This window comes from Nansenia antarctica, assembly GCF_963989245.1.
Source record: "Nansenia antarctica genome assembly, chromosome: 8".
Classification (NCBI taxonomy): domain Eukaryota; kingdom Metazoa; phylum Chordata; class Actinopteri; order Argentiniformes; family Microstomatidae; genus Nansenia; species Nansenia antarctica.
Genome location: NC_137678.1, coordinates 8,766,731 through 8,789,230, shown reverse-complemented (window position 1 = coordinate 8,789,230; position 22,500 = coordinate 8,766,731). Strand labels below are relative to the sequence as shown.

Genomic DNA, 22,500 nt, shown 5'->3' with positions numbered 1-22,500 from the left:
AGACATGTATAATTACCCTGGTCCAGACATGTATAATTACCCTGGTCACCATGTATAATTACCCTGGTGGAGACATGTATAATTACCCTGGTCCAGACATGTATAATTACCCTGGTCCAGACATGTATAATTACCCTGGTGGAGACATGTATAATTACCCTGGTCACCATGTATAATTACCCTGGTCCAGACATGTATAATTACCCTGGTGGAGACATGTATAATTACCCTGGTCCAGACATGTATAATTACCCTGGTGGAGACATGTATAATTACCCTGGTGGAGACATGTATAATTACCCTGGTCCAGACATGTATAATTACCCTGGTCCAGACATGTATAATTACCCTGGTCCAGACATGTAGAATTCCATGCAGTTTACCGCTGTATGTCTGAATGGAAGCCTGAACATTGCCTGGCCTGGTCTGTCTCCTTTCACAGCAAGTGTCTTTGGGGTAGATTGTCTGGGGATATTGTGTATTAATGTTCGCTGTGTGTGTGTGTGTGTGTGTGTGTGTGTGTGTGTGTGTGCGCGCATGTGCGTGTACGTGTGTGTGGGGGTGTGTGTGTGTGTGCCTATCTGTGTCTCTGTGTGTGTGGGCATGTGTGTGCGTGTGTGTGTGTGTCTGCGTGTGTGTGTGTGTGTGTGTGTGTGTGTGTGTGCAGTTTGTGTCCTGCGGGGACGTGTGACGGCTGTACGTTTCACTTCCTGTGGGAGAGCGTGAGCGCCTGCCCGCGCTGCACCCACGACGACTTCCACCAGATCGAGGGAGCCTGCAAGGGAGGCCTTCAGGTAACACACACACACACACACACACACAAACACACACACACACATACACTCACACACAAACACACACACACACACACACACACCTCCCTCTCCACCCGCCTTCCGCAGCACCATCACCGTACTCTCTGTTGCCTTTTGAGTTCTCAAATTGAGCCTCTCTCTTTTTCCCAACCTTCCCTTCCTCTTTTCCCTCCTCTGTTCTCTTCCTTTCCTCTCTCCCCTCCCTCCTTTCCTCTCTCCCCTCCCTCCTTTCCTCTCTCCCCTCCCTCCTTCTATCTCTCCCCTCCCTCCTTCTATCTCTCCCCTCCCTCCTTCTATCTCTCCCCTCCCTCCTTTCCTCTCTCCCCTCCCCCCTTCTATCTCTCCCCTCCCTCCTTTCCTCTCTCCCCTCCCCCCTTCTATCTCTCCCCTCCCTCCTTTCCTCTCTCCCCTCTCTCCCCTCCCTCCTTTCCTCTCTCCCCTCCCTCCTTCTATCTCTCCCCTCCCTCCTTCTATCTCTCCCCTCCCTCCTTTCCTCTCTCCCCTCCCCCCTTCTATCTCTCCCCTCCCTCCTTTCCTCTCTCCCCTCCCTCCTTCTATCTCTCCCCTCCCTCCTTTCCTCTCTCCCCTCCCTCCTTCTATATCTCCCCTCCCTCCTTTCCTCTCTCCCCTCCCTCCTTCTATCTCTCCCCTCCCCCCTTCTATCTCTCCCCTCCCTCCTTCTATCTCTCCCCTCCCCCCTTCTATCTCTCCCCTCCCCCCTTCTATCTCTCCCCTCCCTCCTTTCCTCTCTCCCCTCCCCCCTTCTATCTCTCCCCTCCCTCCTTTCCTCTCTCCCCTCCCCCCTTCTATCCCTCCCCTCCCCCCTTCTATCTCTCCCCTCCCTCCTTTCCTCTCTCCCCTCCCCCCTTCTATCTCTCCCCTCCCCCCTTCTATCTCTCCCCTCCCTCCTTCTATCTCTCCCCTCCCCCCTTCTATCTCTCCCCTCCCCCCTTCTATCTCTCCCCTCCCTCCTTCTATCTCTCCCCTCCCCCCTTCTATCTCTCCCCTCCCTCCTTCTATCTCTCCCCTCCCTCCTTTCCTCTCTCCCCTCCCCCCTTCTATCTCTCCCCTCCCTCCTTCTATCTCTCCCCTCCCTCCTTTCCTCTCTCCCCTCCCCCCTTCTATCTCTCCCCTCCCTCCTTCTATCTCTCCCCTCCCTCCTTTCCTCTCTCCCCTCCCCCCTTCTATCTCTCCCCTCCCTCCTTTCCTCTCTCCCCTCCCTCCTTCTATCTCTCCCCTCCCCCCTTCTATCTCTCCCCTCCTTCCTTTCCTCTCTCCCCTCCCTCCTTTCCTCTCTCCCCTCCCCCCTTCTATCTCTCCCCTCCCTCCTTTCCTCTCTCCCCTCCCTCCTTCTATCTCTCCCCTCCCTCCTTTCCTCTCTCCCCTCCCTCCTTTCCTCTCTCCCCTCCCTCCTTCCATCTCTCCCCTCCCTCCTTTCCTCTCTCCCCTCCCTCCTTCTATCTCTCTGCTCCCTCCTTCTATCTCTCCCCTCCCTCCTTCCCTCTCTCCCCTCCCTCCTTCCCTCTCTCCCCTCCCTCCTTCTATCTCTCCCCTCCCCCCTTCTATCTCTCCCCTCCCCCCTTCTATCTCTCCCCTCCCCCCTTCTATCTCTCCCCTCCCTCCTTTCCTCTCTCCCCTCCCTCCTTTCCTCTCTCCCCTCCCTCCTTCTATCTCTCCCCTCCCTCCTTCTATCTCTCCCCTCCCTCCTTTCCTCTCTCCCCTCCCTCCTTTCCTCTCTCCCCTCCCTCCTTCTATCTCTCCCCTCCCTCCTTCTATCTCTCCCCTCCCCCCTTCTATCTCTCCCCTCCCTCCTTCCATCTCTCCCCTCCCTCCTTTCCTCTCTCCCCTCCCTCCTTCTATCTCTCTGCTCCCTCCTTCTATCTCTCCCCTCCCTCCTTCCCTCTCTCCCCTCCCTCCTTCCCTCTCTCCCCTCCCTCCTTCTATCTCTCCCCTCCCTCCTTCTATCTCTCCCCTCCCTCCTTCTATCTCTCCCCTCCCTCCTTCTATCTCTCCCCTCCCTCCTTTCCTCTCTCCCCTCCCTCCTTCTATCTCTCCCCTCCCTCCTTCTATCTCTCCCCTCCCTCCTTTCCTCTCTCCCCTCCCTCCTTTCCTCTCTCCCCTCCCTCCTTCTATCTCTCCCCTCCCTCCTTTCCTCTCTCCCCTCCCTCCTTCTATCTCTCCCCTCCCTCCTTCCCTCCCTCCGTCTCTGCAGGAGACTCTGTATGTCTGGAACGAGCCAAGGTTATGCACGAAGGGCGTGTCCCTGCCAGCCAGAAGCTCCGCCCCCTGTGAGGCCATCGCCCTATGGCTGAAGGTGGGGGTGGGGGGCGGGGCCTTCATGGCCGTGCTGCTCATCTCTCTCACCTGCTACTTCTGGAAGAAGAACAAGAGGTGAGTGACACCTGTCAATCACTGAGATGTCGATGTCATTATCCAATAGGAGGTGGTTAAGTGATTGTTAACGACGGTTAGTGCCTTGCCTTTTTTACCTACTAAAAGAGCCGCCTCAGGGGTCAAATGTCCTCTTTACAATGCTCAAGCTGCTATTTACACACAACGACCACTAGTTGGCCGCTTGTAAATTAGCCTGCTTCCTACACAGAAAAACGGCAAAATAGCTTCATACTAGCTTATCCTGATGTGATTTTGAAAATGTAAGGGTACTGGGTGGTAGAACGCACATATCTAGGAAAAGTCATGAAAGGAGGGTCCTGAAATTTGATTGAGTGCAAAGATATTTTTCATTTGTCTTTACTCACATGGCTGTTCTACTCATGGCTGTTCTAGTGTTAACGGCCTGTGTGTGTCTGGCGCCCCCCTGTGGCAGGCTGGAGTATAAGTACTCTCGTCTGGTGATGTCGGCCAATAAGGAGTGTGAGCTGCCGGCTGCGGACAGCTGTGCTCTGGCCGAGGGGGAGGAGCCTGAGGACGACGTGGTCTACGCCCACAAACCCTCACTGCTGGGCAAGCTCAGGGCCATCGCCAACAAGGTGTGTGTGTGTGTGTGTGTGTGTGTGTGTGTGTGTGTGTCTGTGTGTGTGTCTGTGTCTGTGTCTGTGTCTGTGTCTGTGTCTGTGTCTGTGTCTGTGTCTGTGTCTGTGTCTGTGTGTGTGTGTGTGTGTGTGTGTGTGTGTGTGTGTGTGTGTGTGCGTAGCTGGTGTCTAGGTTTTTTATTATTATATATACAGTATATATATATATATATATATATCTCTTTTGTTCTCAAATAATAATAATAATAATAATACTTCGTGTTTTAACGGTGTGTGTGTGTGTGTGTGTGTGTGTGTGTGTGTGTGTGTGTGTGTGTGTGTAGCAGGTCTACTTATATATATTTTTTTCTATCTTTTGTTCTCAAATACTTAATAATACTGTGTTTTAATGGTATGTGTGTGTGTGTGTGTGCGTGTGTGTGTGTGTGGGGGTGTGTATTTCTCGCCACAGGGTGATGGAGACTGCAGTGAGTCGGTGCAACTGAAGTCGTCCCAGTCTGAGAGATGGGTCTGGGGGTAGAGACGAGGGGATGGGAGAGAGAGAAGAGAAACAGAGAGAGAGAGAGAGAGAGAGAGAGTGAAGGAGGAGAGGATGAAGAGGTGGTGGTGGTATTGGCGCTGAGCTCTCCTCCTCGTGTCTCCTGGGCTCTGCTTGTTCCAGAGACGTGTGTGGGTCTGTCTACCCTGCAGGAGGCCTGTCACCATGACAACCAGGGCCTGTCACCATGACCCTGGTTGGAAACGGGCCAGTGTGTGACGTTAGAATTATAAGGTTCTATCTCCATTTTTGTCAAAATTGAGTTTTTTACATAATCTGATCCATTAGGTGTTTATTAATGCCTGTGTGGTGTTATTTGTAAAATGTTGACATTTTTGAGTTAGTAATGAATAAAATACAAAGGTTCCATCTCACAAAACATAATGGAATGTAAAAACGTTGACGCTCAATATCTCTGAACTACCCTAAACGGAGATAGAACCTTATCATTCTAAACGGAGATAGAACCTTATCATTCTAAACGGAGATAGAACCTTATCATTCTAAACGGAGATAGAACCTTATCATTCTAAACGGAGATAGAACCTTATCATTCTAAACGGAGATAGAACCTTATCATTCTAAACGGAGATAGAACCTTATCATTCTAAGCTCATGAGTGCCCCCCCCCCCCCCCCCCCCCGCATCCCTACCACATAGAGGGGAATTACACTCCTGCTTAACGCCATGGAAACTCAAGGGCCGTTTAAAGAGAACGAAAAAAGAAGCTGTTACTGTTTTTGTATATTTTGTATTGTAATTTGAAAATGACCTGTACAGACTCAGAGTGATGTCAGAAGTATTTATAATTATTAATGTTGTCATGATTTAATAAACTCTCATTTAGCTTTGAGACATTGTGTTTGTGTGTGTTTGTGAGTGTGTGTGTGTGTGTGTGTGTGTGTGTGTGTGTGTGTGTGTGTGTGTGTGTGTGTGTGTCTGAAATTGCAAGGGAAGCTGGCATGTCTCCCTGCTGCTGATCACTCTGTCTCTCACGCAGTGTTCAAAAGCGTAACTCTTGACGAGTGTATTGTCACCTTCACTTTAAAAGCTAGGCTGCAGGTGTTACCAACGAAGCTAAACCTTTCCATCTGGCTTCCTGACAGTCATAGCCCACACTGCATACATCACAGTCACCAGCAGATAACTGAAACCATGCCCCACATCTTAAATGGTTGTCATGCGTATAAAGGGCTCTACATATGTAGGCATGATCGAATTGTGGATCTGATTTCAGAGGGTGTCTTTTCCATATTCAGGCCTGCCGCAACGCTGTACAAGCACTCCACTGTAAAGCCCCACATGTTCAGTTTGTGTAGCGACGAAGAGTCATTAGGAGTGTTCTCCAATATTTCAGCAAACACCCCTGATGTTGTAATTGTCAACGAAAACCACAGAGAGGTGCTTATTTTAGAAGTTGGCTGCACCTTTGACCATAGCCTAGAGGAAGCTTTTTAACCAAAATCTTAAAATACCAACAGCTGGAGCAGGCCATATCACAACTGGGCTACAGATGTCAACTTTTAGTTTTTATATTTGGCAGCCTGGGCCATGTTCATAAGTCTGTTGTTAGAGGCCTTCATATGGCTGGTCTTCCTAAGAGAAGGGCCAAACAGTTAGCAAAATATTGCTCAAATATCCGCTGTTATTGGTAGCCGCTCAATATGGAGAAGGCGGTGCTTCCTGTACCCATGAGCGGGATACTGTCTGTATTGATCAACCCACTGGTCTGGTGCGAATAACATCCTGTGTGTGGCAGAACTGGTTGTTGGCACAGCATTACTGTAACAAATTGTTTCCAGGATGTCAAAATGCACTGTTAGTATTTATGTCCTTTAGAATTGTACTTTGTATGTGGACATAAATAAAGCATTTAAAATGTGTGTGTGTGTGTGTGTGTGTGTGTTTGTGAGTGTGAGTGTGAGTGTGAGTGTGAGTGTGTGTGTGTGTGTGTGTTTGTGAGTGTCCTGGCTGTACCAACCTTTCTTTCTTGACACACACACACACACACACATTGGCTCCCAATAGCAGCTCGCATCAGATTCAAGACCCTGGTGCTTGCCTACCAGGCAGCTAAAGGGACAGCCCCTGCCTACCTGAAGGAAATGGTCACCCCCCAAACTCCACTCCGCTCCTCCATCTCGGCTGGCCGACTGGCCCCACCACCTCTACACCAACACGGCAGTCATGCTGCCCGATCACGTCTCTTCACGACACTGGCTCCCCGCTGGTGGAATGAACTTCCCACGGCTGTCAGAACTGAGTCACTACCCATCTTCCATCGTAGACTGAAGACCCATCTCTTTAGGTTACACCTTACCTGCTCCTCCTGAGACATCTACTGTCCCCCAGCACTGCGTCTCCTGAAGACACCCGCTTTTCCCCTTTAATGTGTCCCCTAAAACTATTGCCGCGGTGGTTCACCCCTCAAACTGACGGGAAAGCGATTTGGGAGTCAATGGAAATGGAACTGGGTTTCTACCACCTTCCTAACGGGTGTTATTCACTGACAAACAGTGTATACTACAGAGCTGCCAAGCTGACAGTTTTGGGTCGCTCCACCGCCCAAAAAATCTCACTCCAAACTTTTGGTGAAACTTGGCAGCCCTGGTATACTATGTTCTTTTTTTCATTTCTTTTCACTTAATTTATTTTTTCCTTAGAATGATAATTATATATCATATTATACTATAGAATCATAGATCATAGATCATAGAATGTTAAAGATGATATGAAAAAAATAAAGTGAAAAAAAATGAAAAAAAGAACAATAGTATACTATGTTCTTTTTTTTTGTTTTTTTCACTTTATAAATGTTTTCCTTAGAATGATAATAATATATCATATTATACTATACACTATTGGGAGTCAATAGAAATGGAACTGGGTTTCTACACCTTCCTAACGGGTGTTATTCACTGACAAACAGTGTATACTATGTTCTTTTTTTCCACTTTATTTATTTTTTCCTTAGAATGATAATTATATATCATATTATACTAGAGAATCATAGATCATAGATCATAGATCATAGAATGATAATGTTCTTTTTCTCGTTTTTTTCACTTCATTCATTTTTTCTTGGATTTCCACCACCTTCCTAACGGGTGTTATTCACTGACAAACAGGGTGCCCGGCCGGACATTTTGCGGCGAATTTCGGGACTTCGCGCATGTTTAAATCCCCGTTAATTGAGTTTGCGGTCCAAAGCATCACTTCCCGGGGTGCCAATGGATATTCTTTTTTTCACTTATTTTTTTTTCCCTTAGAATGATAATAATATATCAAATTATACTATAGAATCATAGATTATAGATCATAGAATGATAAAAATGATATAAAAAAAGAATAAAGTGAAAAAAAGAACACACACACACATACACACACACACACACACACACACACACACACACACACACACACACACACACATCAAAGAGAAGCCTAACCTGGCCGTGTTGTTACCTGCTACCCACATGTCGGCAGCAGGACGTCCAGCCATGCAGCTCTGCAATGTTGGTAAAAGGCGTCATGCCCCTCTTCCTCCCCTCCTCCTCCTCCCCTCTTCCTCCCCTCCTCCTCCCCTCCTCCTCCTCCCCTCTTCCTCCACTCCCCTCCTCTCCTCTCCTCCTCCTCCTCCCCTCTCCTCCTCCTCCTCCCCTCCTCCTACCCTCTCCTCCCCCCCTCCTCCTCCCCTCTCCCTCCTCCCTCCCCTCCTCTCCTCTCCTCCTCCTCCTCCCCTCCTCTCCTCCTCCTCCCCTCTCCTCCTCCTCCTCCCCTCCTCCTCCCCTCTCCCTCCCCTCCTCCTCCCCTCTCCTCCCCTCCTCCTCCCCTCCTCCTCCTCCCCTCTTCCTCCCCTCCCCTCCTCTCCTCTCCTCCTCCTCCTCCTCCTCCCCTCTCCTCCTCCCTCCTCCTCCCCTCTCCCTCCCCTCCTCCTCCCCTCTCCCTCCCCTCCTCTCCTCCCCTCCTCCTCCCCTCTCCCTCCTCCCCTCTCCCTCCCCTCCTCCTCCTCCTCCCCTCTCCCTCCCCTCCTCCCCTCTCCCTCCCCCCCTCCTCCCCTCTCCCTCCCCTCTCCCTCCCTCCTCCTCCTCCCCTCCTCCCCTCTCCCTCCCCTCCTCCTCCCCTCTCCCTCCCCTCCCCTCCTCCCCTCTCCCTCCCCTCCCCTCCTCCTCCCCTCTCCTCTCCTCTCCCCTCCCCTCAGTTTTGGGTCGCTCCACCGCCCAAAAAAATCTCACTCCAAACTTTTGGTGAAACTTGGCAGCCCTGGTATACTATGTTATTTTTTTCATTTCTTTTCACTTAATTTATTTTTTCCTTAGAATTATAATTATATATCATATTATACTATAGAATCATAGATCATAGATCATAGAATGTTAAAAATTATATAAAAAAAATAAAGTGAAAAAAAAATGGAAAAAAGAACATAGTATACTACTACTTTTTTTCACTTTATAAATGTTTTCCTTAGAATGGTAATAATACATCATATTATACTATACACTATTGGGAGTCAATGGAAATGGAACTGGGTTTCTACCACCTTCCTAACAGGTGTTATTCACTGACAAACAGGGTATACTATGTTCTTTTTTCCCCTTTTTTTCCCCTTTATTTATTTTTTCCTTAGAATGATAATTATATATCATATTATACTAGAGAATCATAGATCATAGATCATAGAATGATAATGTTCTTTTTCTCGCTTTTTTCACTTCATTCATTTTTTCGTGGATTTCCACCACCTTCCTAACGGGTGTTATTCACTGACAAACAGGGTGCCCGGACATTTTGCGGCGAATTTCGGGACTTCGCGCATGTTTAAATCCCCGTTAATTGAGTTTGCGGTCCAAAGCATCACTTCCCGGGGTGCCAATGGATGTTCTTTTTTTCACTTTTTTTTTCCCCTTAGAATGATAACAATATATCAAATTATACAATAGAATCATAGATTATAGATCATAGAATGATAAAAATGATATAAAAAAATAATAAAGTGGAAAAAAAGAACACACACACACACACACACACACACACACACACACATACACACACACACACACACACACACACACACACACACACACACACACATAAGAGAAGCCTAACCTGGCCGTGTTGTTACCTGCTACGCACATGTCGGCAGCAGGACGTCCAGCCATGCAGCTCTGCAATGTTGGTAAAAGGCGTCATGCCCCTCTTCCTCCCCTCCCCTCCTCCTCCCCCCCTCCCCTCCCTCCCCTCCTCCTCCCCTCCCCCCCTCCGCTCCCCTCCTCCTCCTCCTCCCCTCTCCCTCCCCCCTCCCCCCCTCCTCCCCTCTCCCTCCTCTCTCCCTCCCCTCTCAGCCCTCCTCCTCCCCTCCCCTCCCCCCTCTCCCCCCTCCCTCCTCCCCTCTCCCTCCTCCCCTCTCCCTCCTCCCTCCCCTCCTCCCCTCTCCCTCCTCCCTTCTCCCTCCCCTCCTCCCCTCTCCCTCCTCTCTCCCTCCCCTCTCAGCCCTCCTCCTCCCCTCCTCCCTCCCCTCCCCCCCTCTCCCCCCTCCCTCCTCCCCTCTCCCTCCTCCCTTCTCCCTCCCCTCCTCCCCTCTCCCTCCTCCCTCCCCTCCCCCCCTCTCACTCCTCCCTTCTCCCTCCCCTCCTCCCTTCTCCCTCCTCCCTCCCCTCCTCCTCACCCCCCTCCTCCCCTCTCCCTCCCCTCCCTCCCCTCTCCCTCCCCTCCTCCCCTCTCCCTCTCCCTCCCCTCCCCCCTCCTCCTCCCCTCTCCCCTCCCCCCTCCTCCCCTCTCAGCCCCGCCTCCAGTAACAGTTTCCGCTCTTCCAACAGAAACTCCTCCGCCTGGGATGTGATCGCCAGCCTCTGGGCCTCGGGAGACTTTAATAAACACGTTTAAAAAAAGCTCAATTCAATCGGAAAACGTTCCGTATTTTAACTAAGTCCACTAGCGACTGTGCCCGTTCCCCCCAGGGAGGTCTGCCGAGGAGAGGAGCAGGGGACGGAGGAGGAGGAGTGGGAGTTTGGACGGTAGGAGAAACAGATTCTTCTTCCTTCTGAGAACTTGAGAGAAAGAGAATCCCAGCCAGACGGTTTACCGATCCCGTGGAGTCCCGGTGTGGCCTCGGTGGTCGTCTCCGTGCTGTTTCCTCCCGGGTCTAAGGAACCGGACACCGAGGGAGATCCACGACTATACTGACTAGGCAACTCTCTCTCTGTTATGAAGTAGCGGTCACTTTGGAGCTAAACTACACAAAGTATTTAAAAATGGCTACTAATGATCTTCCAATCTCAGCAACAATGTTTCTCTCCTCAACCCCACATCCTGTTGACTCCGTGATTTACTATTGGCGTGTATGTATGTATGTATGTATGTATGTGTGTGTGTATGTGTGTATGTGTGTGTGTGTGTGTGTGTGTGTGTGTGTATGTATGTATGTATGTATGTATGTATGTACGTGTGTGTGTATACAGTATGTATGTATGTATGTATGTGTGAAATAGAAAATGTAAATTGTATTTGTATGTTTTGTCGCAGGTTCATCCTCTTAACGCCTGACTGGTCCTGTCTGCTGTCTTTCTTTCTCGTCCAAGAGGTAGGAGTTACCCTCATTTACCCTCATCTATCATGTTACCCTCATTTACCCTCATCTGTCATGTTACCCTCATTTACCCTCATCTATCATGTTACCCTCATTTACCCTCATCTGTCATGTTACCCTCATTTACCCTCATCTATCATGTTACCCTCATTTACCCTCATCTATCAAGTTACCCTCATTTACCCTCATCTATCATGTTACCCTCATTTACCCTCATCTATCATGTTACCCTCATTTACCCTCATCTGTCATGTTACCCTCATTTACCCTCATCTATCATGTTACCCTCATTTACCCTCATCTGTCATGTTACCCTCATTTACCCTCATCTGTCATGTTACCCTCATTTACCCTCATCTGTCATGTTCACCCTCATTTACCCTCATCTATCATGTTACCCTCATTTACCCTCATCTATCATGTTACCCTCATTTACCCTCATCTGTCATGTTACCCTCATTTACCCTCATCTGTCATGTTACCCTCATTTACCCTCATCTATCATGTTACCCTCATTTACCCTCATCTATCATGTTACCCTCATTTACCCTCATCTGTCATGTTACCCTCATTTACCCTAATCTATCATGTTACCCTCATTTACCCTCATCTATCATGTTACCCTCATTTACCCTCATCTGTCATGTTACCCTCATTTACCCTCATCTATCATGTTACCCTCATTTACCCTCATCTGTCATGTTACCCTCATTTACCCTCATCTGTCATGTTCACCCTCATTTACCCTCATCTGTCATGTTACCCTCATTTACCCTCATCTGTCATGTTACCCTCATTTACCCTCATCTGTCATGTTCACCCTCATTTACCCTCATCTATCATGTTACCCTCATTTACCCTCATCTATCATGTTACCCTCATTTACCCTCATCTATCATGTTACCCTCATTTACCCTCATCTATCATGTTACCCTCATTTACCCTAATCTATCATGTTACCCTCATTTACCCTCATCTGTCATGTTACCCTCATTTACCCTAATCTATCATGTTACCCTCATTTACCCTCATCTATCATGTTACCCTCATTTACCCTCATCTATCATGTTACCCTCATTTACCCTAATCTATCATGTTACCCTCATTTACCCTCATCTGTCATGTTACCCTCATTTACCCTCATCTATCATGTTACCCTCATTTACCCTCATCTGTCATGTTACCCTCATTTACCCTCATCTGTCATGTTACCCTCATTTACCCTAATCTATCATGTTACCCTCATTTACCCTCATCTGTCATGTTACCCTCATTTACCCTCATCTATCATGTTACCCTCATTTACCCTCATCTGTCATGTTACCCTCATTTACCCTAATCTATCATGTTCCCTCATTTACCCTCATCTATCATGTTACCCTCATTTACCCTAATCTATCATGTTCCCTCATTTACCCTCATCTATCATGTTACCCTCATTTACCCTCATCTGTCATGTTACCCTCATTTACCCTCATCTGTCATGTTCACCCTCATTTACCCTCATCTATCATGTTACCCTCATTTACCCTCATCTATCATGTTACCCTCATTTACCCTCATCTGTCATGTTACCCTCATCTATCATGTTACCCTCATTTACCCTCATCTATCATGTTACCCTCATTTACCCTCATCTATCATGTTACCCTCATTTACCCTCATCTGTCATGTTCACCCTCATTTACCCTCATCTGTCATGTTACCCTAATTTACCCTCATCTATCATGTTACCCTCATTTACCCTCATCTATCATGTTACCCTCATTTATCCTCATCTGTCATGTTACCCTCATTTACCCTCATCTATCATGTTACCCTCATTTACCCTAATCTATCATGTTACCCTCATTTACCCTCATCTATCATGTTACCCTCATTTACCCTCATCTATCATGTTACCCTCATTTACCCTCATCTATCATGTTACCCTCATTTACCCTCATCTATCATGTTACCCTCATTTACCCTCATCTGTCATGTTACCCTCATCTATCATGTTACCCTCATTTACCCTCATCTGTCATGTTACCCTAATCTATCATGTTACCCTCATTTACCCTAATCTATCATGTTACCCTCATTTACCCTACTCTATCATGTTACCCTCATTTACCCTCATCTATCATGTTACCCTCATTTACCCTAATCTATCATGTTACCCTCATTTACCCTCATCTATCATGTTACCCTCATTTACCCTCATCTATCATGTTACCCTCATTTACCCTCATCTATCATGTTACCCTCATTTACCCTCATCTATCATGTTACCCTCATTTACCCTCATCTGTCATGTTACCCTCATTTACCCTCATCTATCATGTTACCCTCATTTACCCTCATCTGTCATGTTACCCTCATCTATCATGTTACCCTCATTTATCCTAATCTATCATGTTACCCTCATTTACCCTCATCTATCATGTTACCCTCATTTACCCTCATCTATCATGTTACCCTCATTTACCCTCATCTATCATGTTACCCTCATCTACCATGTTACCCTCATTTACCCTCATCTATCATGTTACCCTCATTTACCCTCATCTACCATGTTACCCTCATTTACCCTCATCTATCATGTTACCCTCATTTACCCTAATCTGTCATGTTACCCTCATTTACCCTCATCTGTCATGTTACCCTCATTTACCCTAATCTATCATGTTACCCTCATTTACCCTAATCTGTCATGTTACCCTCATTTACCCTCATCTGTCATGTTACCCTCATTTACCCTAATCTATCATGTTACCCTCATTTACCCTCATCTATCATGTTACCCTCATTTACCCTCATCTATCATGTTACCCTCATTTACCCTAATCTATCATGTTACCCTCATTTACCCTAATCTATCATGTTACCCTCATTTACCCTCATCTATCATGTTACCCTCATTTACCCTCATCTGTCATGTTACCCTCATTTACCCTCATCTGTCATGTTACCCTCATTTACCCTCATCTATCATGTTACCCTCATTTACCCTCATCTATCATGTTACCCTCATTTACCCTAATCTGTCATGTTACCCCCATTTACCCTCATCTATCATGTTACCCTCATTTATCCTCATCTGTCATGTTACCCTCATTTACCCTCATCTATCATGTTACCCTCATTTACCCTAATCTATCATGTTACCCCCATTTACCCTCATCTATCATGTTACCCTCGTTTACCCTCATCTGTCATGTTACCCTCATTTACCCTCATCTGTCATGTTACCCTCATTTACCCTCATCTGTCATGTTACCCTCATCTATCATGTTACCCTCATTTACCCTCATCTGTCATGTTACCCTCATCTATCATGTTACCCTCATTTACCCTCATCTATCATGTTACCCTCATTTACCCTAATCTATAATTTTACCCTCATTTAACCTCATCTATCATGTTACCCTCATTTACCCTCATCTATCATGTTACTATCCTCATTTACCCTAATCTATCATGTTACCCTCATTTACCCTCATCTGTCATGTTACCCTCATTTACCCTCATCTGTCATGTTACCCTCATTTACCCTCATCTGTCATGTTCACCCTCATTTACCCTCATCTATCATGTTACCCTCATTTACCTGTAAACGCACCTAAACCACTAAACCACTAGACGACAGCATTTCATGACGTTAGAATTATAAGGTTCTATCTCCATTTTTGTCAAGATTGAGTTTTTTTACATAATCTGATCCATTAGGTGTTTATTAATGCCTGTGTGGTGTTATTTTAAAATTAGTTTACTAACATTTTTGAGTTAGTAATTAATAAAATACAAAGATTCCAGCTCACAAAACATAATGGAATGTAAAAACGTTGACGCTCAATATCTCTGAAGTACCCTAAACGGAGATAGAACCTTCTCATTCTAAGCTCACGATTTGCCTTGGAAATCCAGACATCCAAATCTATGTGCAAATATGAAGATACTTGATACTCGTACCAAGAGTCAACTATAATTATGACATGAGATGATGATAGATGAGATTAGAGTCAACTTCATTGTCATTGCAGTGTACAAATACTAGACAACGAAATGCAAATGTTGAGCGTCTAGTGAGTCATGTGTGAGGGCTGTATGGCCTGTTATCCACAGGCCTCTGGAATTAAATCAACTCCTTGTCATTTGCAGCCCCGCGCAGCGCAGCTACACCATGGCTCGAGGCTGCATCTGCTGTGTCAAGTACATGTTGTTCCTCTTTAACTTGATCTTCTGGGTAAATGAACACACACACACACACACACACACACACACACACACACGTGTCCTCTCCAATTCAATGAGCTTTATTGGCATACTCCGTATATCTCCCATCACCAAAGAGAGAACACACAGGAAACACAAGCACATAATCGTTCGACAACAATATGACACATGATAATAGTAGATAACATAACTGAACTTTCTCAAATTTAAAAAGGACTCTAAATATGTGTTTAATTGTTGTCCTCTTTCTTCCGTTCTCTCTCTCTCTCTCTCTGTCAGTTGGGGGGGTGTGGCCTGCTGGGCGTGGGGGTGTGGCTGTCCGTGTCCCAGGACAGCTTCGCCACCCTGTCGCCCTCCTTCCCCTCTCTGTCCGCCGCCAACCTCATCATCACGCTGTGCACGGTCGTCATGGTCACGGGCTTCCTCGGTTGCCTGGGCGCCATCAAGGAGAACAAATGTCTTCTGTTGAGTGTGAGTGGACGTGGTGCACCTAACCCTAACCCTTAAAGTTGACTTAGCGCTAAAGTGCGTTTTCCACTAAGCTCTCAACACACTATACGTCATGTCAAAACCAGACTCGTTAACAAAACTTACAATGGACCGCTCCATAGCTAGGATTAAGGCCACTCTCTCCCCCCTCAGACCTTGAGAGAGTCATTCACGCCTTTATATCATCACCACTTGATTACTATAACTCCCTGTACCTGGGGCTTAATAAGTCCACCATGGCCGCTGCCAGATTGCTCACAGGTACTCGGAAGAGAGCTCACATCACCCCTGTCCTCGCCTCCCTTCATTGGCTCCCAGTCCGTTATAGGATAGATTTTAAAGTTATTTTATTGGTCTACAAAGCTCTTAATGGTAAGGCCCCCTCCTACCTAGCAGACCTCCTCGCCCCCGATAACAACGTCAGGGCCCTCAGATCTGCTGATAAGGGTCTCCTAACCACCCGTAAGTCCAACCTCAAGTCTATGGGGGGGTGGGGTGCCGTGCCCCTGACCTCTGGAACAGCATCCCCATGTCCATCAGATCTGCCCCCTCCATCAGATCTGCCCCCTCCATCAGATCTGCCCCCTCCATCCAGTCCTTTAAATCTAAGCTGAAAACTCACTTGTATTCCTTAGCGTTCCCTGAGTCACTCTGACTCCTGCCTTGTTTGTTGTGACGTGTTGTTCTGTTCCTCTGTTTGTCTGTTGGTTGTTTATGTTCTGTTTATTTACATTTTAGGATGTACTTTCACTGTAAAGCACTTTGGTTGACAAGTGTCATGTTTAAATGTGCTATATAAATGAATTTGATTGATTGATTGGTTGATTGATTCAATCCACTTTACCATGTCTTCTGTCATATTCAATTAGGCTGCTTTGTGACTCAGAGAATGTACTCTAGTACTCTAGTACATCTCCAGTAAAACCCACTAGTACTTCCTGTGGGTTTCTCAAACAACGACAGGGGAAAAAGCAACCTCATCCATCTAACACTCTCCCTCTCCTCCTCTCCCTCCCTCTCCTCCTCTCCCTCCCTCTCCCTCCCCCTCCCTCCCTCTCTCTCTCTCCCTCCCTCTGCAGTTTTTCATTGTGTTGTTGGTGATCCTGCTGGCAGAGCTGATTCTCCTCATCCTGTTCCTCGTCTACACTGACCAGGTAAGACATGTCATGGTCCTCTCTCTGTGTCACATGATGTACCCCTGAACTACATCCCCCATGGTCCTCTCTCTGTGTCACATGATGTACCCTTGAACTACGTTTCGTGAGTTTAGAATGATAAGGTTCTATCTCCGTTTAGAATGATATGGTTCTATCTCTGTTTAGAATGATAAGGTTCTATCTCCGTTTAGGGTAGTTCAGAGATGTTGAGCGTCAAAGTTTTTACATTCCATTATGTTTTATGAGATGGAACCTTTGTATTTTATTAATTACTAACTAAAAAATGTCAACATTTAAAAAATCACACCACACAGGCATTAATAAACCTAATGTAAAAAACTAAATTTTTACGTCACGTTTCCCATGCCCCCTGTGTGCAGGTGCGTCAGAACGCCATGCGGGACCTGAAGGAGGGGCTGGTGCTCTACAACACCGACAGCAACGCCGGCCTGCGCAACGCCTGGAACTCTGTACAGTCAGAGGTACCACACACACACACACACACACACATTCACACACACACACCGCATTCACCCAGCACACAATGCACGCAGACACCCATGCACGCACATGTGCGTATGGGTGTATGCGTATGCAGACACGCACATGTATGCATACACACACACACACACACGCACACACACCGCATTCATCCAGCATAAAACGCACGCACACCCATACATACACAAGTCATTCACCCCACACACATGCTGCTGCATTCCATCTAGGATGAGGTGTCTGCACTATCCAACTCACTATTCTGTCCCTCCATCCCTCTCTCTCTCTCTCCCTCTCTCCCTCCCTCCCTCTCCCCCTCTCTCCCTCCCTCCCTCCCTCCCTCGCTCTCTCCCTCCCTCCCTCCCTCTCTCCCTCCCTCCCTCCCTCCCTCTCTCCCTCCCTCTCTCCCCCCCTCCCTCCCTCTCTCCCTCCCTCCCTCGTTCTCTCCCTCCCTCCCTCTCTCCCTCCCTCTCTCCCTCTCTCCCCCCTCCCTCTCTCCCTCCCTCCCCCCACAGTGGAGTTGTTGTGGGGTGATGGTGTATACAGACTGGCATGCGGCTCTGCAGGAGAAGGTGGTTCCTGACCGCTGCTGTAAGGACGTGTATCCCGAGTGCGGCCGCAACGCCACCAACACCTTCTGGTCACGGGTGCGTGCGACAGAGGAAACGCATGGTGTGTGTGTGTGTGTTGTGGCTCCCGTCCTAAGGAAGGTGTGTGTCTCTCTCCAGGGCTGCTATGAGAAGGTGGAGGAGTGGCTGGACGACAACAAACACCTGCTGGGAACCATCGCCATGTGTGCCCTGGTCATGCAGGTAGGTTCTGCACGCATTGCAGTGTGTGTGTGTGTGTGTGCGTATATACTGTACAGTGATGCTTGAAAGTGTGTGAACCCCTTGTGCGATTATAGATTATTTTATTTTTTTTCTTTATAATTTAGTTTTCCTACTACACGCATGATTCCCTCTAAACCAACATATGGAATTGGTAAATATAAACCTGTTATGTCAGATAAAAAAAGACTGATTTCTGATTTCATAAAGATTTCATGGTAAAAAAAAACTAAAAAGATCTAGAATTGCACAAGGGGTCCACATACTTTCAAGTAGTGATGTTACGCTCGACGCAGTAGTCACGACACAGCGTCGATCTTCCGACACAATGTGCGTCGATACAAATGTATCGATGCTTGTGTCAAATTGGCAAAAACCACGTGACTACTCGAACGAAGCTCCGTACGTCACACGAGCACCTCTGACCGGTGTGTCAATCATTCCGCAGACGAGGCAGTGTTCCAAGTTTCGTACTGCATAAAATGACGTGGAACTCTCTCTCATATTCGAGGGTTGTAGTCAGAGTGGAGACATACGGACGCTAGACAGAATACATTTATTGACAGAGATAGAGATAGAAATAGACAGGAGATTGGTAGATATTGATAGATAGACACAGAACATACAGAGATAGTCATAGATTCATAATTGCAACACATAGGCTAGCCAGATAGATATACATAAAAAAAACGTTGCCTGTTCATGTACACAAGCAATAAATACTTGATTGTTCACATAAGCACAAGTCTGTCCAGTTCCCACAATATAGCCTTGTTTTGCACTCTTTCCCTGTTCCACGAGCACGTCCCAAAACTGTTGGCCCTGTTATGACATGTTGACCATTTATATCTGCTCCAATTGTCAAACAGCCATGTCCCACACATGCCGAAATGTCATTCAGATTTGTATCCTTACATGTCATGGGGATAGTGGTGGTCTAGTGAATAGTGAATTGGACTGGTGATCGGAAGGTTGTGAGTTCAAATCCTGCCTGAAACAACACCACTAGTGTGCCCTTGAGTACTACAATTACTCCAGGGGGAATGTCCCTGTAAGTAGCTTTTGGATTAAAAGCGTTTGCTAAATGGCAAATTCTATTCTATTCATATCAGAAATGGACACAACAGTTGCATTTATTTATTCATATATGTATTTATTATAGTCTACTAGACACACCAACATTTAAGACCACATATATGGCCACATACACATCGACACAGTTTGTCACAGCACCTTTATTGAGCAAGACATCGCAGATGACGGTGGGCTTATTGTATTTTGCCTCAAATTCCTGACTTGTAAATCAGTCGATACAGCCGCCATACCCTGACCTGACCAGCAGATGGCATTGTGGAGCTGCTGTATCGACTGCATCGATAGATCGACACTTTTTCCGACACAATTGTGTCGAACTGTCAATTGCGTCGAAAGCTTTGTTTCCCCCATCACTACTTTCAAGCATCACTGTATGAGACTAACATGCATATGTGTACACAAGTCGTGAGCTTAGAATGATAAGGTTCTATCTCCGTTTAGGGTAGTTCAGAGATATTGAGCGTCAAAGTTTTTACATTCCATTATGTTATGTTATGTCTAAAAAATAACACCACACAGGCATTAATAAACACCTAATGGATCACATTATGTAAAAAACGACACCTTATAATTCTAACGTCACGAAGTCATACCCATGTGACAGTTATGTCACCTGACTGATCTGTCCCTGTCTGCAGCTCCTGGGTATGGCCTTCTCAATGACGCTCTACCAGCAGATCCATCGAGCCGGGAAGAAGTATGAAGCATAGTGTATATATACACACACACACACACACGTCACACCTCCCAAAACTGAGCACTGCATCCTGAGGTTATATGTGACCTCTTGAAACAAGTTTTACCTTTGACCTTTTTGTACTTTGTAGTTATTTCTCAGACACAAATAAACTTACACACACACACACACATGCATGCCACATCTTTTCTGCACCCATGTATCATTTTGTGCACAATTAAATGAAAATGTTTATTTTTATGATCAGCATTATTATCGTTATAATCAAGTGTTCTTGTTGACGGGGTCAGTCGTGGAGAGAGGTTGGATCATATGAATGAGAAGCGTGTGAAGAGGGACATCCCTCATCTCTCTGCCAATCAGACGTGAACATCAGAAATGAAGATCAAAGGGAACTCCAGAGTGGTTACGATTAGAAGCCATGCCTTATAATATGTCATATGGATATCTATGTCTTTTTTTTATACCAATATTGTATACCACTGTGTGTCAAATAAAAGTAAAGTGTACTCTTATCAAAGTGTGTGTGAGACTGAGCAAAGTACCCATTTTCATTGGTTGAATCGATAAGACAAATTAAATAACAAATCTCTGGGGTTTCTCCAAGCTGGGCTTCCTGGGAAACAGTGCATTAACTATAGAAATGATTGACTGAACTGTGTTAGGCTTGACTCACTAACAGAGCCTGATGGAGAGAGAGAGAAGTGGGGGAAGAATGCATGTTGGGTAGGAGAGAGAGAACTGAAGGAAGAGAGACAGGAAGGGGGTCAGATGGATGCAGAGAGAACTTTGGAGCTAAGGGTCAGGTCTCAACCCAACACTGACAAACACATGACAAGGCAGAAACGGATCGTGTTAGTTCATGGTACAAAGAACAAAGCGTGTTTGTTAACAGGTAAACACTCCAATCAACTAAAGCCTGGTACACACAAAGATTTTCTAAATCTTAACAGATTTTTTTTTAGCTGAGAGACCCCCACACATGAAGATTAAAAAAATCATGGATTGAACAGTTTTGATCGTATAGTCAAGTGTGTGGTGTGCTCCGATATTCCCAATACAGCACACCACACACATACAGATCTATCCTACGACAGTAGAGTCTCGTCCCCCAAGCCAGAAATCTGGCGTGATCAGGGTAGTAGTACCCTGACTGACCTGTACGAGGCAGCCATGTGCGGCAGGGCAAATAAAAAGAACGAAAAGAAGAAGTCGGCTCGCTTCTTGATTGGCTACATTCCATCCACGTCACAATCGAACTCAGGAGTTGTCAGTTTTGGCCACACACGAGGACTTTTGATCTTGATAATGGTGGAGGATATTGATCTAAGATGTCTCTCGTCTCCGCGTTGTGTCATTCCAACCGTTCAATGTAAAACAGCCCCTCAACAACACGGTCTTCAGGTTCAATGATAGACTTCAGACACGGGTCGCTGGGTCCTCAGGAGAATAGATTTATGACAGAATTGCAGCGTACACGATACATGATACTCTCTGATTTCAGCTAGCAACAGACTCCAACCCAACAACAAGATCTTTTCACACAGACAGAAGCGTATAAGCACCCATCTCACAGTTGTTGACATTCCCCATCAGACCATCCTGCAGCTGGTATCTGAAAACATTGATAAACTGTCCACTGTCCTAATAAATCTACTCTAAACACAGTGGATATAATAGAATGAATACACAATGGATTCCGGCATATATTAAGAATACACAATGGCTATATAATGAATAGAAATATGGGATCAAATCTAACAAACCATACATACACCCTACGGACTACAAAAGCCACAGACCTAAGAGACACACAGTATCAATACTCTCCTTCTGCTTGTTTATAAAGCTCTCACTGGCATAGCACCAGAATATCTGAAAGACCTTTTGCTAGCATATCAGCCCAATAGAGCTCTCAGGTCTTCTGACGCTGGTTTTCTCTGTGTACCACATGTACAAAAGAAGAGATTTGGTGAGGCTGCATTCTCATTTCATGCACCCAGATTGTGGAATGCACTGCCAGTTTACATTAGGGATGCAACCTCAGCACATATGTTCAAGTCAAGACTAAACACCCATCTTTTTAATATTGCCTTTAAATGACTAAATAATTAAATTAAGATTATATAGAGGACAGGCCCAACGGAAGGCAATTAAAGAACTGTCCACTGCAGCAGAACGGAGCAGTCACTGGCTGTGGCTGAAACGTAGGGACCCAACATGGGCTCCCAAATGACCACGTGGTGCCACCGTGCGACACACACCCAGGCCTGATCAGCCTGTGGTGGGCCAACCTCGGCAGAGGGTGTCTTGTGATAAATGGCCGAAACACCCAATGAGGTCGGGGACCACAACTGAAGATGTGTCGTACTGGTGGCACCACGTGATCATTGCCAAATTCCACTCCACCCAAGAGGACATCTCCAACTCCACTCAGTCAATTGTTGTGCTAATTATTTAGGGATTTTAACATCTAGTCCTATTAAGAATCATGATTGGAGCACTTTGAGCTGCAACGTTTGCAGGAAAAGTGCTATACAAATAAAAAGTTATTATTATTATTATTAATAATACACATAAA

At 46.3% G+C, this 22,500-nt stretch overlaps 3 protein-coding genes across 5 annotated transcripts in view; 2 read left to right on the top strand and 1 right to left on the bottom strand.

Moving 5' to 3' along the window:
- LOC308163819 (endosome/lysosome-associated apoptosis and autophagy regulator family member 2-like) overlaps positions 1-4,368 on the top strand; it is a gene marked incomplete at its 5' end in the record, with an annotated part of 27,975 nt that extends 23,607 nt beyond the window's left edge. The window contains 4 exons of the mRNA XM_080538009.1: positions 668-794; positions 3,028-3,206; positions 3,643-3,805; positions 4,260-4,368. Of these exons, the coding sequence (XP_080394135.1) occupies positions 668-794; positions 3,028-3,206; positions 3,643-3,805; positions 4,260-4,328 (538 nt within the window). The 3' untranslated portion in view covers positions 4,329-4,368. The remainder of the gene's footprint in view (positions 1-667; positions 795-3,027; positions 3,207-3,642; positions 3,806-4,259) is intronic.
- A 5,824-nt stretch (positions 4,369-10,192) lies between these two features.
- LOC308163287 (tetraspanin-9) overlaps positions 10,193-22,500 on the top strand; it is a 12,322-nt gene continuing 14 nt past the window's right edge. Inside the window, exons 1-9 of one of the 2 annotated variants that reach the window (XM_080537479.1) lie at positions 10,193-10,363; positions 10,872-10,929; positions 15,079-15,163; positions 15,433-15,624; positions 16,722-16,796; positions 17,180-17,281; positions 17,813-17,944; positions 18,026-18,109; positions 19,861-22,500. The exon at positions 19,861-22,500 is cut by the window's right edge and continues 14 nt beyond it. In XM_080537479.1, coding sequence (XP_080393605.1) covers positions 15,101-15,163; positions 15,433-15,624; positions 16,722-16,796; positions 17,180-17,281; positions 17,813-17,944; positions 18,026-18,109; positions 19,861-19,932 — 720 coding nt within the window. In that variant the 5' untranslated portion in view covers positions 10,193-10,363; positions 10,872-10,929; positions 15,079-15,100 and the 3' untranslated portion in view covers positions 19,933-22,500. Of the gene's footprint in view, positions 10,364-10,463; positions 10,591-10,871; positions 10,930-15,078; positions 15,164-15,432; positions 15,625-16,721; positions 16,797-17,179; positions 17,282-17,812; positions 17,945-18,025; positions 18,110-19,860 lie in introns of those variants that run through there. The other variant, XM_080537480.1, reaches the window with a different exon arrangement.
- Positions 21,350-22,500, bottom strand: part of amdhd1 (amidohydrolase domain containing 1) — a 7,737-nt gene continuing 6,586 nt past the window's right edge. Inside the window, exons 9-10 of one of the 2 annotated variants that reach the window (XR_013937605.1) lie at positions 22,411-22,500; positions 21,350-22,048 (exon numbers count right to left, since the gene is read on the bottom strand). The exon at positions 22,411-22,500 is cut by the window's right edge and continues 133 nt beyond it. The gene's annotated coding sequence lies outside the window, so the exon portion shown is untranslated. The other variant, XM_080537476.1, reaches the window with a different exon arrangement.